Raw genomic sequence first — 14,504 nt, 5'->3', positions numbered from 1 at the left:
ACTGTACATACACATGTCTATCTCATCATGTCACATGTCACCTTGGGTATCTGTCAGGATTCCCTGCCACTGCAGTGATCAGCAAGCAATTTACCTGATCCAATTTGCATATGCATGTGTCAGGACTCTCTGTGAGGCCTCCTTTCCATGAACTGTTGAGCTGTGTGCTCAGCAAGCAGTTATCAGGCAGAAGTAAGCAGTTATGCAGCAAGAAGCAGTTACCAGGCAGCAGTGAGCAGTTGAGAGAGTTTGAGAGGCATTTCACTGCCTATTAACAATTCTTGGAAAGGAGGCCTAACTGCAGCTATGCACTAACAGTGAATGTGATCCAATTTGCATATGCATGGTAGTGTTCCATCACCTGCAGGGTAATTGGGTGATTAGTGGAAGCATTTAGCATCCTGAGTTTCCAGCAGGCTGCTGTTGCATTGTATTGTCTAGCCTAGCTTTAGTGCAGCTGGACCTCAGCTTCCCTGACTCATGTATCTAGTGTTTATGTCCTGAGTTCCTGTATCCTAGTATGTGGGTTCCAAGCCTCTGTTCCTGTCGAAGTCCTGAGCTCTTGGCGTTTATGCCTGTATGCCTGTTCCTGCTCTGAGTATCTGGACTTCACGCCTGAATACCTGTTCATGTCATGAGTATCTGGATTCCTTGCCTGTGTGCATGTTCCTGGTTAAACCTGTATACCTGTTCCTGGATAACCTGCATGTCTGTTCCTGATTCAACCTGCATATCTGTTCCAGGGCTTGTATCCATTTGCCAGTCACTGGGTAATATTCCTGCATATTGATCTTGAACTTGTGTTGCAAACCTGTCCCTGCATCATGTTTTGGAAACCCTGCTTTGAACATTGCATGTACCTTTCACTGTAAATAAACATCACTTGCATCAAATCTTGGATGTTGGGAGTTACCAACTGCACAGAGCACGGCCGAGCCTGACAGTATCCTTTAACAACACACAGGGCCGGATTTGTACTTTTTACCGCCCAAGGCCCACTATCAGCAGCTGCCCCCAGACTGATAGCACCCCCCCCCAACACGGCAGGGATTAGATTGTAGGCTCCTCTGATGACAGTTAGTGATTAGTAATGGCAGGGATTTGATTGTAAGCATCTTGGCGAGCGGCACATTTGGTGGGTGACAGGTGGCTCAGAGATCACTGAAAGTGTCCATTTGCTGCCCCTTTATCCCCCAAATGCCAGATCCGGCTGTTTTTTTGCCCCCAAATGGCATGCGCCAACTCTGTGTAGCAAGATTAATGTTCGGCAGGCAAACTGCTACTACCTCCCTGCTGTCCACAGCCCGCCCCTTGCTTTCCTGGTGCCCTAGGCCATGGCCTATGTGGCCTTCCCTGAAATCCGGCCATGACAACACATCAAATTAATCGATTCAATGAGCAAAGGGCGGAGCAGTGCTTTTCAGCGCTGCTAGATTTGGGCGCAGCCGGCGCCTCCATAGACTACAATAGGAATCACTCCTATTGCAGCGCTCAGTGAGTAACGTCGGCTCCGTCAGAAGACCGAGCCGAGGTTGCTTAAAAACATAAAAATTCGGCCTCCAGCAATCGCTGGAAGCCGAATTATTTCATTCCCCCACTATCCATGTCGGCCTGGAGGGGGAATAGTAATTAAATCGTCCCGGACTTGTGCAGAATCAGGATCAGCCATATACCGCTGTGTTCTGCGCCCAAGTCTACCGGCGCCGATTTCAAATGTACTCAGCAAAAGGTATTATGGCCAAGTCAGCACAGTTTACTTACAGGGGTCTGTAGCAGTGGGTGCAGGCACAAAAAGCCTGACAGCCGGTTCATGCCTGGCGGCACTATTTCTGATACTGTTGACAAAATAAAGATAAATAAGAAAAATAAAGAAATGCAAGTCATAAATGCATGCTTAAAATTGACCATCTCCATTACGTATAGTGTTTTAGAATGCATATTTTTTTTTTCTCCCTCAGTCTATTTTTAATGCAGTGTATTATATTTTTAGGACCTGATGTAAATGTATCAAATTATACAAATTGTGGGGCTAATGACTGTCTGCAGTTGGCTGCAAGCAACATCAATAACACAAATAAAACAGATTCAAAACAGCCAGAACTGGACTTAAAATATACCCTTTTGGGTGTATACACAGGTAAGTCTCCCTTGTTACTACATGTTTATGTAATTTATTATAAAGCTTCTTCTACAGCATTTTATAATGTTGTAAGCAGGGCCAGATTTGTACTTTTTACCACCCAAGGCCAACTATCACCAGCCCCCTTCCCAAAAACACACTTTTCTTCCTGTGATATGATTGACAGCAGGGATCAGAGTGTAAACTTCTCTGTGGATAGTGACATGGCAGCAGGGATTAGATAGTAAGATCCTCTGAGTACAGCTACTAACATGGTGGCAGGGTGTCAATTGTAAGCTCCCCTAAATACAGTTACCAACATAGCGGGCAGGAATTAGATTTTAAACTCCACTGAGTACAATTTACCGACATTAAATCAGGGATTAGATTAAAAACTCCTCTGATTACAGCTTCTGACATGGCGGACACAGGAATTAGATTGTAAACTCCTCTGAGTATTTAGCGACTTCATAGCAGCAGGGATTAGAATGTAAACTCCCCTGAGAACAGCTACTGACATGGCGGACAGGAATTGGATTGTGAGCTCCGCTAGTTAGTGACATCATAGCGGCAGGGATTAGATTGTAAACTCCCCTGAGTAAAGGCCCATACACACGCCGGATTTTAGCGAACGACCCGTCGTTTGAACGTTCCGTCGTTCGGACGTTTCCGCGTCAAATCCGACGTGTGTACAGACTATCGTTCGGGTGATAAGACTGGTTACCAACGATCCGCCGGGCGGATCGCTGGTAACCAGTCTTATCACCCGAACGATAGTCTGTACACACGTCTGATTTGACGCGAAAACGTCCGAACGACGGAACGTTCAAACGACGGGTCGTTCGTTAAAATCTGATGTGTGTATGGGCCTTAAGCTTCACTGACATGAAGTCAGGGATTAGACTGTAATTTCTGCTGAGTACAGTTACCAACATGAAGGTAGGAATTAGATTGTAAACTCCCCTGAGCAGGGCCGGGACAAGGTCCACCAGCAACAGAGGCTGAGCTCCCCAAGTGCGCCCCCCCCCCCCCCAAGTGCCCCCCCGCCCAAATTAAGATATCCAAAAATAAGGCAGTATTTTTCCACAGGAGAACAGATTTATATAAATTAACAGCAAACAAGTGATACCAACATTTTTTTGTATAAATTAGGCAATAAGTGCAAATACAGTTAAATAAATTAACAGCAAAAGAACATGTATGTTTAAATGCAGAAAAAATTGCTTAAACACAACTGTAAACATTTTGTCTTTCCTGAATCCTTAAAGCCTCATACACACACTCAGCAAAAGTCTTTTAAATGCACAATTATCAAACAACTTGAAGAAGTTGGACAACTTTTTTCAAGTAAAATATCACTGATAAGAGGCGACCAACAACTGATAAGACGCAGCTCAAGTCAATCCAACTGTTGTAGTTGCACATAAATATGCACAGTTTAAAGGACAACTGTAACGAGAGGGATATGGAGGCTGCCATATGTATTTCCTTATAAACAATACCAGTTGCTTGGCTGTCCTGCTGGTCTATTTGGCTGCTGTAGTGTCTGAAAACAAGCATGTCAGATCTGACAATAATGTCAGAAACACCTGGATGGAACTTTTAGATAGATCTGATATGAAATTGCATCATGTGTAGACGTCCAAATTGTTTCTGATCAATTTTGTAATAGATTTTGCATTGATGAGTAACCAAAATGTATTGCAAAATCTCTTGCAGTCAGATTGGAAACTATATAATAGATCCGTCTAAGTGATGGAAAATTGTACCGTGTAGATGAGGCTTAAGAGACAAAGAATCAGCAGGACAGCCGGGCAACTGGTATTGCTTAAAAGGAAATAAACATGGCAGCCTCCATATTCCTCTCATTACAGTTGTTCTTTAATATAACAGTGAACTATCCAAAAATAAAGCAGTATTTTTACTCAGGAGAACAGAGTTATATAAATTAACAGCAAACAAGTGATACAAACCTTTTTTGTATAAATTAGGTGATAAGTGCAAATACAGTTAAATAAATGAACAGAAAAAAGAATGTGTTCTTAAATACAGAAAAATTGCTTAAACACAACTGTTAGCGTTTGCATCACCGATAACGTGAAGATAATCTTAACTACAGTACTTCAAGACCACCAAGCTTACACACACAGTCCTGTCGCTTTACCGTCACTCTACCTGACTCGCTCTACTGTCTGATGACAGAGCTCAGTCCTCCGGAGGGATCACAGCGTCAGTTGGCTCCTGCCCAAAGTACCGAGCTCTGCTGTCATAATGACAGCAGAGAAGCCAGGTGCAGAGACAGCAGAGCAGTGCGATTTCAATCAGCAGGGTCTCGAACAGGTTAAATAAGATATAGTTGTAAACAAATACACAACCTCTTTAGAACCATATTAAGATAGAAGTAAAGTGCAAAAACAAGTCATATAAGACAGTAACCACATAATGTAAACAAAGATAATCCTGTAAACAAAACAGAATAAAAACTGGCACGTTTCACATTTCAAGTGCAAAACCGATAAGGCTGTAAATTATAGTGTAATTTTCCTTGCCTTCATTGAAGCAAACTGATCAATCACGTTTTCAAAGTCAATTTGCTTTGCCGTGGCATACTCAATGGAGAGAATGGCAAGATTTGAAAGTCTCTCTTGTCCCATACTAGAACGTAAATAGTTTTTAATAAGTTTCAACTTGCTGAAGCTTCTTTCACATGATGCTACAGTGACAGGGAGAGTCAAAAATATATGCAATGCCGTTTCAATATTTGGATAGCAAGCTGACAGTGAATAATCATAGATCATTTGACAGATATCAAGGACAGTTGCTGACATAGCTTGTGGCAATATGGCTTGCACCTGAAACCTAAAGCTTTCAATTTCTGAAGACAGCTCTGTAGCATCCAAGTCTTTGTCATACTTCAAAGCCAAATCTGAAGCAGCTTTCTGTAACTCCTCCATATCCAGTGTAAGAAGTGCAGGACAAGAAAGAAACTCAAAGTCTTGGGATGTTTCCATTAGTGCTTTTGATTTCCAAGTTAAGTCAGAGATGAGAACGTCAAAAACCTGTGTAACAGTAATTCGGAAGTTGTCCTCAGGAGTCAGATTGGCTCCTTCGTCAGGGGATTCGTAAGATGCTCTGGTTTTCTTCTTTCTTTGCCTTTTTTGAGGAAACATTGCTGGGATGTCAAGCTTTCTACATGCCTCTGAAGCATACTGGTATACTTCCTGAAAGTCAATGTTCCTCATTTCTTGAAAGGTTTGTCTTAAACCATCAATCATCTGTGAAGCCTGCAACACTGAAACTCCTTTAGCCTGTATGGCTTGATTTACTCTGTCAACATGGCCCAAGATTCTGGTCCAAACGAAAAGCTTGCACAGAAAACCATAGTCAACTTGCATAATCAGACTTTCTGCCATTGAAACCGAATCTGGATTTGCTGAATTTTCCACAATGTCTGTGAGTGAATCACATACTTCACTGATCTGTGTATATAAGGCCTTTACTGCACTTGCTCTGGATGACCATCGAGTATCTGTATGCCCTTTTACAGTAGTTTTAACATGCTTTGTAAGTACTTCCCATCGAGTTGTGGAACTGGAGAAAAAAATAAAAATTCTTTGAACAGTCCCAAAAAATGTTTTAATGTCAGGATTAACAGATGCGGCATGTACCCATGCCAGATTTAGACTATGTGCTGCACACGGAACAAATTTAGCATATTCATTTTCCTGTAGAAGTCTCGCTTGTACGCCATTGTATTTTCCTGCCATGTTGGCTGCATTGTCATAGCCTTGCCCTCGTGCATCTTTAAGGTCGAGTCCATCAGTCTGTAGCTTGTTCATGATCTCAGAAGCTAATCCACTTCCAGTTTTTTCCTTTGTGTGGATAAAATCGATAAAACTCTCCTCAATTGTAACCTTTCCATTCACAACTGTAACATATCGTATTATTTCACTCATTTGTTCCTGATGGGAATATCGGGAGTGCAATCAAAAAGAATTGAAAAAAATTTAGCTTCTTTTATTCTATGAATGATTTGAGAGCGGACTGTATCCCCCAAAATACTGATGAACTCGTTTTGAATTTTGTTTGAAAGGTAACTGACAGAGTGCTTCTGATGACTCTCAATCTTCTCTTTCAGCGACACGTTGTGATGACTTATTACCTCCATTAGATCAAGGAATATGCCAGCCTGTGGACTTCCAATAATATCTTCAGAACCTCTGAGTGCAAGGTTGTTTTTTGCACAAAACAAAATTCCATCCAAAATGCACTTCAAGACATCTCTCCACTTTTGTTTTTCAGTCAAAACCATTTTCTCTATAGTGCTGTCAAAAAGCTGGCCAGTTTTCATGTTCTTTTCCATCACTTTCCATTTATAATAATTGGTACGATGCTCTCCTGAATTTTCATGTGTGGGGATACGTGGGTTTAGGTTTTTCCAATCAGAAAAACCTTTTTTTGGATTTGTCAATGAAAAATTGTGCTTTCCAAATAAAATGCATGGAAAACAAAACACTGCATTTGATGTTTTGGAGTATATTAACCATGCACGGTCAATTTTTCTACCACCAGGTAGCTGTTTTGTAAACCAACTGGGATAGAATGTACGCCCTTCTTGGAATTGAGATCTTCCAAAATCTGCATCAATTCCTTGATTTGGGCCCTGTTCTATCAAATAACGTCGCATTTTGTCTGTGATTTCAGGCCATGAGGGTGGATCATTCAAATTAAATGTCATCCAGCTGGTGTCTTCAGCTGGTATTTCTTCTTGCATAAGTTCACTTAGTATTACTGATGTGTCTTCAGCTGACATTTCTTCTGACATAGGTTCACTTGGCATTGCTGATGAGTCTTCAGCTTCAGCTGTCATTTCTTCTGCCATAGGTTCATTTGGTATTGCTGATATGTCTTCAGCTTCTTGCAAGCATTCTTCACCTTCAATCTGTTCACTTTCTGACACATTGGACTCCGGACTTTCTTCTGTCACAGCGGAAGAACCAAAATATGGATCTGTAGGACTGCAACCGATCTCTGTAGCAGTTGAGGTTGGCTCTCCGGAACTTGAAGTTGCTGCTGCTTCTGCATCTTTGTCTGTTGCTTTGCTTGGCTGTAACCATTTTTGCAATTTTTGAGAACTTTTACTTGCTTCATCTTCCCTCAACTTTCTTTTTTTCCTGAACTCTGCTCCAGAAGGTTTTTTTGAAGTCATTCTGTAATAAACCGATAACAAAAAAAACATAGGTTCCCAGTAGTGACAGTACCTTTGTAGTCTCATATTATATATCTTTGTATTCCACTTCCTAATTATCTATTTTTAATCATAATTGACAGATATTTTTCATCCAAGATGTCTCTGTACCTTGCTGCAGTCATCTTTCCCTTTATCCAGGCTTTCCCCCAGTTCCTGCCCTTGAAAAACATCCCCACAGCATGACGCTGCCACTACCATGCTTCACTGACGGGCTGCCATGTGCCTTTCACTAAGTAGTGGCTTCTCTACCATACAGGCCTGATTGGTGGATTGCAGAATTGTGGCTCCGAGAGCACTCACAATGAACAAGGAGCTGCAGAGATGGTTGTCCTTCTGGAAGCTTCTCCTCTCTCCACAGAGGAACTTTGGAGCTCTGACAGAGTGGCCAAAGGGTTTTTGGTTACCTCCCTGACTAAGGACTTTCTCCCCTCAATCTCTCAGTTTAGATGGCCAGCTAGTACTAGGAAAAGTCCTGGTGTTTTTGAACATCTTCCACTTACAGATGATGGAAGACACTGCGCTCCTTGGGACCTTCAAAGCAGCAGATTTTTAAACAATACCAGTTACCTGGCTATCCAGCTGATCTTCTGCCTCTAATACTTTTAGTCATAGACTTAGGCCTCGTTCACATCAAACGTGCTTTGTGCGCATTTGGAAGCGCGTATGACTTGGTAACATGCAAGAACAGCAGAAGGGTATAGACAGCCCTTCTGCCGTTCACATCAAATGCGCTGCTCAGCAGTACAATGTGCTATGATGCGCTTGCGTACTGCTGCCTGCATTTTGCCTGGAAGCGCAGAGCTGATCCCATCACTGTCAATGGATGGGATCAGCAGTGCAGAGGGTCGCAGCGCAGATGGCGTGCGATCGTACGCGTTGAGTTCAGATCGCACGGCCATCTGAGCTGCATAGAACGAGGCCTAAAACTAGTTCTTGATAAGAGTACTTGTAGAAGGTACAGACAGAAACAAAGAACATCTATCAGGCCCTAGGCAATGTAACTGTGGCTACATATAAGAATGATGTGCAGGTACTCTGCAGGAGAATGAGGGGATTCTTCCTCTATTACACATTCTTCATGCACAATCTGAACCAGGTTTATGGGTGATAGACAACACCTCGGTGTTCAATGTGCACAATATTCTCAGTGGATTCCCTGCAGCTCTGTGGGGAGTGCATATGTAGAGTATAGTAAACCTGAGACAGATGAAAGTTTTATATATACCTGGGGCTTCCTCCAGCCACCTTTAGATTAATCAGTCCCTCACTGTCCTCCTCCGCCACCTGGATCTTCTGCTATGGGTCCAGGTACTTGAGCCAGTTGGGCCCAGTGCGCATGCACACACTCCACCAGGAACGTTCTACACCTGCGCAGCACTATTGCACAGATGCAGAATGATCCTGGCTGTGGAAGCGGCATGCGGCCGGACTGCGCTCAATGGCTGAATTACCAGGACTCATAGCAGAAGATCCGGGTGGTGGAGGACAGCGAGGGACTAATTAGCCTGAAGGGGGCTGGAGGAAGCCCCAGGTATGTATAAAACTTTTCTTTTCATCCGTCTCAGGTACCATTTAATTCATAGTCACCAAACCAAATTTTAACATATCAAATTATTTAATTTCATGTGCAAAAGGAGTGCAGAAATTTGCATAAACCAGCATCAACGCAGAATTATTTCCATCTCGTTGACCATCTCTATTAGTGACACAGCTACACATCAGGCTTTATTCTTACAGCATAGATGTTATTTAGTATATATAAGAGATTCCTGTGTACACATCATATATACAGTCACAATCAGATATGTTTATCTGACTTTAAAAATATGGGTACTGCTTTATGGAAGCAGCACAAGTAACTATTTTTGATTGGTTTATTTCATTTTTATGGGCTAAGCAGAGTCACTACTGTATACATAAACTGTATATATCATTTATGATGTGCTCTCTGCCCACCTGCCCCACTGGAGTACAGCAGATACCCCTAAAGGGTCGTACTCACCCAGCAATAGTGCGCACAATGTTACTCAACGTCGGGAAACATTGTTTAACAAAAGCATGTTAAAAGATGTGTCATCTCCGAGTCTCTTCAAAGGATACATCTGACAAATTAAAAAAGAAACAGATTTACTTACCTGAGTCTTCCTCCAGCCCCTTAAAGCCTGTGTGTCCCTGGGCACAGCTCTGCTCCCAGCCCATCTATTGTGGCCCCCTCTGTAGCAAATGCCGAACTGGCAGGTCGGCATCCATTGCGCAGGCGCCCATCTGATCTGCTTGCTATCAAGCTCCCATTGCCGGGAGCATTCTGCACAGGCGGAAAAGTACTGCGTCAGCACAGAACGCTCCCGGTGACCGGAGCTTGATAGCAAGCAGATTAGCTGTGTGCTGCTACGGAGGGGACCACAGGAGACGGGCTGGAAGCGGAGCGGAGCTGAGGGACACACAGGCTCCCAGCCAGGGGCGGAGGAAGTCCCCACCCAGGTAAGTGAATCTCATTTTTTTATGTTCATCAGATCTATCCTTCAACCAATGTGTGCACCCCTCAGATTTCAGGTGCCAAATAAACACATAAGAATTGGGAATCTAGCAATAAACTTAAACTGGGAACTTAAAGGAATCATCAGGCAAAAAATAAAAAAAAAATCAGCTTTACTCACCTGGGCCTTTCTCCAGCCCCTTGCAGCCGACTGTATCACACTGACCGCTCCGCTCTCCGCCGCTGTCCCGGGTTCCCCGCACGGTGCAGAGGACGACCTTGAGGTTGTCCTTACTGTGCCTGCCTGAAGAGCCGCTGTCAATCATGGCCACAATGTCCGCTGTGCACTGCGCAGAACTACTGCGCCTGCGCAGCGGACACTGTGGCCATGATTGACAGCAGCACTTCACGCAGGCGCAGTAAGAACAACCTCGAGGTCGTCCTCTGCACCGTGCGGCAAACCCGGGACAGCGGCGGAGAGCGGAGAAAGCCCCAGGTGAGTAAAGCTAATTTTTTACCTAATGATTCCTTTAACACCAAAATAAGGTGCATTGTTCAATCCCATGGATAGCAGTCACCTGAGTGACACGATTGATGACAGACCTCTGTCCTGCATTATTGATAATATATTACATATATTATGTGACAAGTACTGGCTGTGGCTGCACATCTATATCAGCTGCTGATAATACAGTATCCATTTATGGTGCATTCTATGATGGATAATATTAGTGTGTCTGTGTGTGCACTGTCATTGACAGTGCATAGACACACTAATATTATCCATCATATAAATTAATGCACCATAAATGGATACTGTATTATCAGCAGCAGCTGATATAGATGTGCAGCCACAGCCAGTGCTGTCACATTATAATATATGTAATATATTATCAATAATGCAGGACAGACAGCCAGGAGCTCAGAGTCAGCCTGTGCTTGTCCAGCCACTAAAATGATAGATTCTGCTGCTCTTCACTCTGAGTTGTCCACAGACTCTGTCCTTCCTGGTTTTCTAGACAGAGGACTCCCAGCATGTAGAGCAGCAGAATGGGGTTGCAAATTTGCATACCTCTGAATGAACTTGCTTATCTCTATAGGAAAGAGTTATGTGATATTTCACAAATCCCATATTATTTTTGATGCTTTCCCTGCCTCAAAGCAGCATGAGCACTGCTTATGTTCTGGTCTTGAAGCATGTGCTCTTTCAGGATGTATGTAAACGGCTTTCTATAAAGTAATATGTCTTCATAGGCCAGATGATGCCTCCTTTTTTCTTCACTACAGATACTACTTTTACATGTTAGCCAATCAATGCATAGTGTGAAGTGGGGGTCAGTTATGTTAATATATTCCAATACAATGAAGACATTTTTAGCAGTAATCCCTGGACAGACTTGCAGAGAATGAAGGCGGGTGGTGCTTAAGTTGTCACATTATTAATATCTAAAATATAACTATGAGGGATGGGACTCGGAGGATTGGGGGCTTTTATATTATCAATCCAACTAAGACAAGTGAAGTCAGACCAAGACCATAATAATGCTGCCCAGTGCCTAGTGCCTGTCACTGACTGTCACAAACTTACTTTTTACTTGGAGTTGGTTGGGAGTTGGGACACACAGGGACGGACAGCCAGCTAGCCGTGGGCCACACAGGGCAGTTCCCCCGTCAACACAGCCACACTGTCTCCTGCCTGACTCCTCCCTAGCTGCTGATCACAGGCGAGGAGACAGCGCGACGTTAGAGGGGGCGGGACCCACAGGCTGCCGAGTTGACGTCACACAGAGGCGCACGCTGGTTGGCCGCTCTGTGTTTGAGAGAGAGGGGCGGGCGGCGGCGCACTTTGGAGTCACCGGGACGGTCGGTGACCATGGCAACAAGGTAGCGGAGAGCGGAGTATGTATACACTCCGCTCCCGCTTTAGAAAGATAACAGCCAGCATTTTACTAATAGCGGCGCCGGCGGGCGCTGCCGGGCGGCATACCAGGCAGCACGATTCAGCGGGGGGCGGCCAGCAGAGTCAGAGGTAACACACAGAAAGTCACAGACGGCAAACTTCCGCCCCTCAGAGTGCTAATGACCTGCGCCCTGAGGCTCCAGCCTCGCTGGCCTCTGTCTCGGCACGGCCCTGCCCCTGAGTACAGCTACTGACATGGCGGACAGGAATTAGATTTTAAGATCCTCTGAGTAGTTAATGACATCATAATGGCAAGGATTAGATTGTAAAATCCCCTGAGTACAGTTACCAACATGAAGGCAGGGATTAGATTGTAAACTCCTCCAAGTACAGCTAGTGACACATAGTTGGGTGGGCGGTGTGTAAACATAATCCCCTTAAACATTGCAGCACATAATGCGTTGTGCATACCTTATGCATCAAATTCACTCTGTCTGCTCTCCTTCTGAAAATCAGGCATTGGTGGGACCTTGCAGCTGAACTGCAGAACTGCAGCCAGGTAACATGATGTAGGTTGTGAACTGTGGCTGCTGCTTCTCGCTGCCTGCCCCACCATGATCGCTGCCTCACCACTCTTGCAAAGTGCCCTGCAACCGGGAAGCATCTTAAATTGTCTCTCACTGCTGCCACAAGTTACATGCCCACCACCAGCCAGTGAGTTAACAGTGCTGGCCAAGCCACTCCACCCGGGCCACACTATTGGATGCCTAAGCACCTCAGGCAGTTGATGAGTGCTGCGATTGGCTGCTGAGCAAAAAATGTAAGCAATCCAGCCTTGCCAACACTCATAATTGTATTGCGGTGCAGGAGAGGGGTGAGCAGCAGGGTTGCTCATTAGTCATCGTGAATTTACCCGTGATCACGGGTAGATTTTCATGATTGCAGAACTCAAATTCGAAGAGCGATACTGCTCTTGAATTCGAATGTACCCGAATAGTACCTTCGGCTTTGGTATCCAGGGGATGACGTAATTGGGCCAATCAGAAGGCCCCCAGCCGAGGCCCTAGCAACCAATCAGAGGAGGGGAGCCTGGCCCTCCCCTCCTCTATATAAGGCGGCTGCCATCTTAGGGAACGCGTCCTTGCTGTGTGACTCTGCGGTACTGAGAGCACCTCCAGTGCTGCTGTGTGTCTTAGCAAGTGCTTTTCAACTGTTTTACCTAGCGTTTTTGCAGACCATCACATTCTGAACACAGTTATTGTACTCATTTATTGTTAGTGATTTGTTATAGTTCAGTCAGCTAGTGTAGTGTACTGTATACTGTGCTAGGCTAGTGTCAGGTCTGGGTGCAGGCCAGGGCCTGCTAGCCTAGGGTAGCCTTAGCCTACTACTAGCTTAGGTAGGTTAGGGATTATAGCTAGTTGTGTACTAGTTTAGTCAATTTTTACTGTTAGTCTGTGAGTTTATTAGCTTCAGTACTGTTAGTTATTTTACAGGCCAGCATCTGTTGTGATCTGTGACTGACTGCGTGTCATCTGCCCGACCATATTGATTGCGTGGGTGTGACAGACTTTTATTGTCACTCGCTGTCTGTCACACGAGTTAGTTATCGACTACTGTATACACTACTGCTAAGGATTATAGTTAGTAGTAGTTGTTACCTACGTACTAGTTTAGTTAATTTGTACTGCTAGTCTGTGAGTTTATTTAGTGCCGCAGGCTTCACTACTACTGTGTAATAGTTTTCACAGGCCACTAGGCCTGGCTAGCATCTGTTGTGATCTGTGACTGTCATCTGCCCGACCCTATTGATTGCGTCCGTGTGTGACAGACTTTTATTGTCACTGACTGTCACACAAGTTAGTTATCGACTACTGTAGACTAAACTACTGCTAGGGATTATAGTTAGTAGTGGTTGTTACCTACGTACTAGTTTACTTAATTTGTACTGCTAGTCTGTGAGTTTATTTAGTGCCGCAGGCTTCACTACTGTGTAATTACTTCACAGGCCAGGACAGCATCTGTTGTGACTGTCATCTGTCAGATGATAGATAGATATGGATTAGATAGATAGATATGGATTAGATAGATAGATAGATAGATAGATAGATATGGATTAGATAGATAGATAGATAGATAGATATGGATTAGATAGATAGATATGGATTAGATAGATAGATAGATAGATAGATATGGATTAGATAGATAGATAGATAGATAGATAGATATGGATTAGATAGATAGATAGATAGATAGATAGATATGGATTAGATAGATAGATAGATAGATAGATATGGATTAGATAGATAGATAGATAGATAGATAGATAGATGGATTAGATAGAGATATGGATTAGATAGATGGATTAGATAGAGATATGGATTAGATAGATAGATAGATAGATATATGGATTAGATAGATAGATAGATAGATAGATAGATAGATAGATGGATTAGATAGATAGATGGATTAGATAGATGGATTAGATAGATAGATGGATTAGATAGATAGATAGATAGATAGATAGATAGATAGATGGATTAGATAGATAGATAGATGGATTAGATAGATAGATAGATAGATAGATAGATAGATAGATAGATAGATAGATAGATATGGATTAGATAGATAGATAGATATGGATTAGATAGATATAGAGATAGATATAGATAGATATAGATAGATAGATAGATAGATATGGATTAGATAGATAGATAGATATGGATTAGATAGATATGGATTAGATAGATAGATAGAT

General features: G+C 43.4%; 1 protein-coding gene across 4 annotated transcripts in view; it reads left to right on the top strand.

Moving 5' to 3' along the window:
* Nucleotides 1-14,504, top strand: part of LOC137504018 (protein unc-93 homolog A-like) — a 1,407,338-nt gene that overhangs the window by 704,563 nt on the left and 688,271 nt on the right. For all 4 annotated transcript variants that reach the window (XM_068231907.1, XM_068231906.1, XM_068231905.1 and 1 more), the window contains one exon: nt 1,991-2,137. In XM_068231907.1, the coding sequence (XP_068088008.1) occupies nt 1,991-2,137 (147 nt within the window). The remainder of the gene's footprint in view (nt 1-1,990; nt 2,138-14,504) is intronic.

The sequence above is a fragment of the Hyperolius riggenbachi genome, chromosome 4 (assembly GCF_040937935.1).
Source record: "Hyperolius riggenbachi isolate aHypRig1 chromosome 4, aHypRig1.pri, whole genome shotgun sequence".
NCBI classification, from domain to species: Eukaryota; Metazoa; Chordata; class Amphibia; order Anura; family Hyperoliidae; genus Hyperolius; species Hyperolius riggenbachi.
Note: the sequence above shows the minus strand (reverse complement) of the source record. Positions and strands in the feature narration are given on the sequence as shown.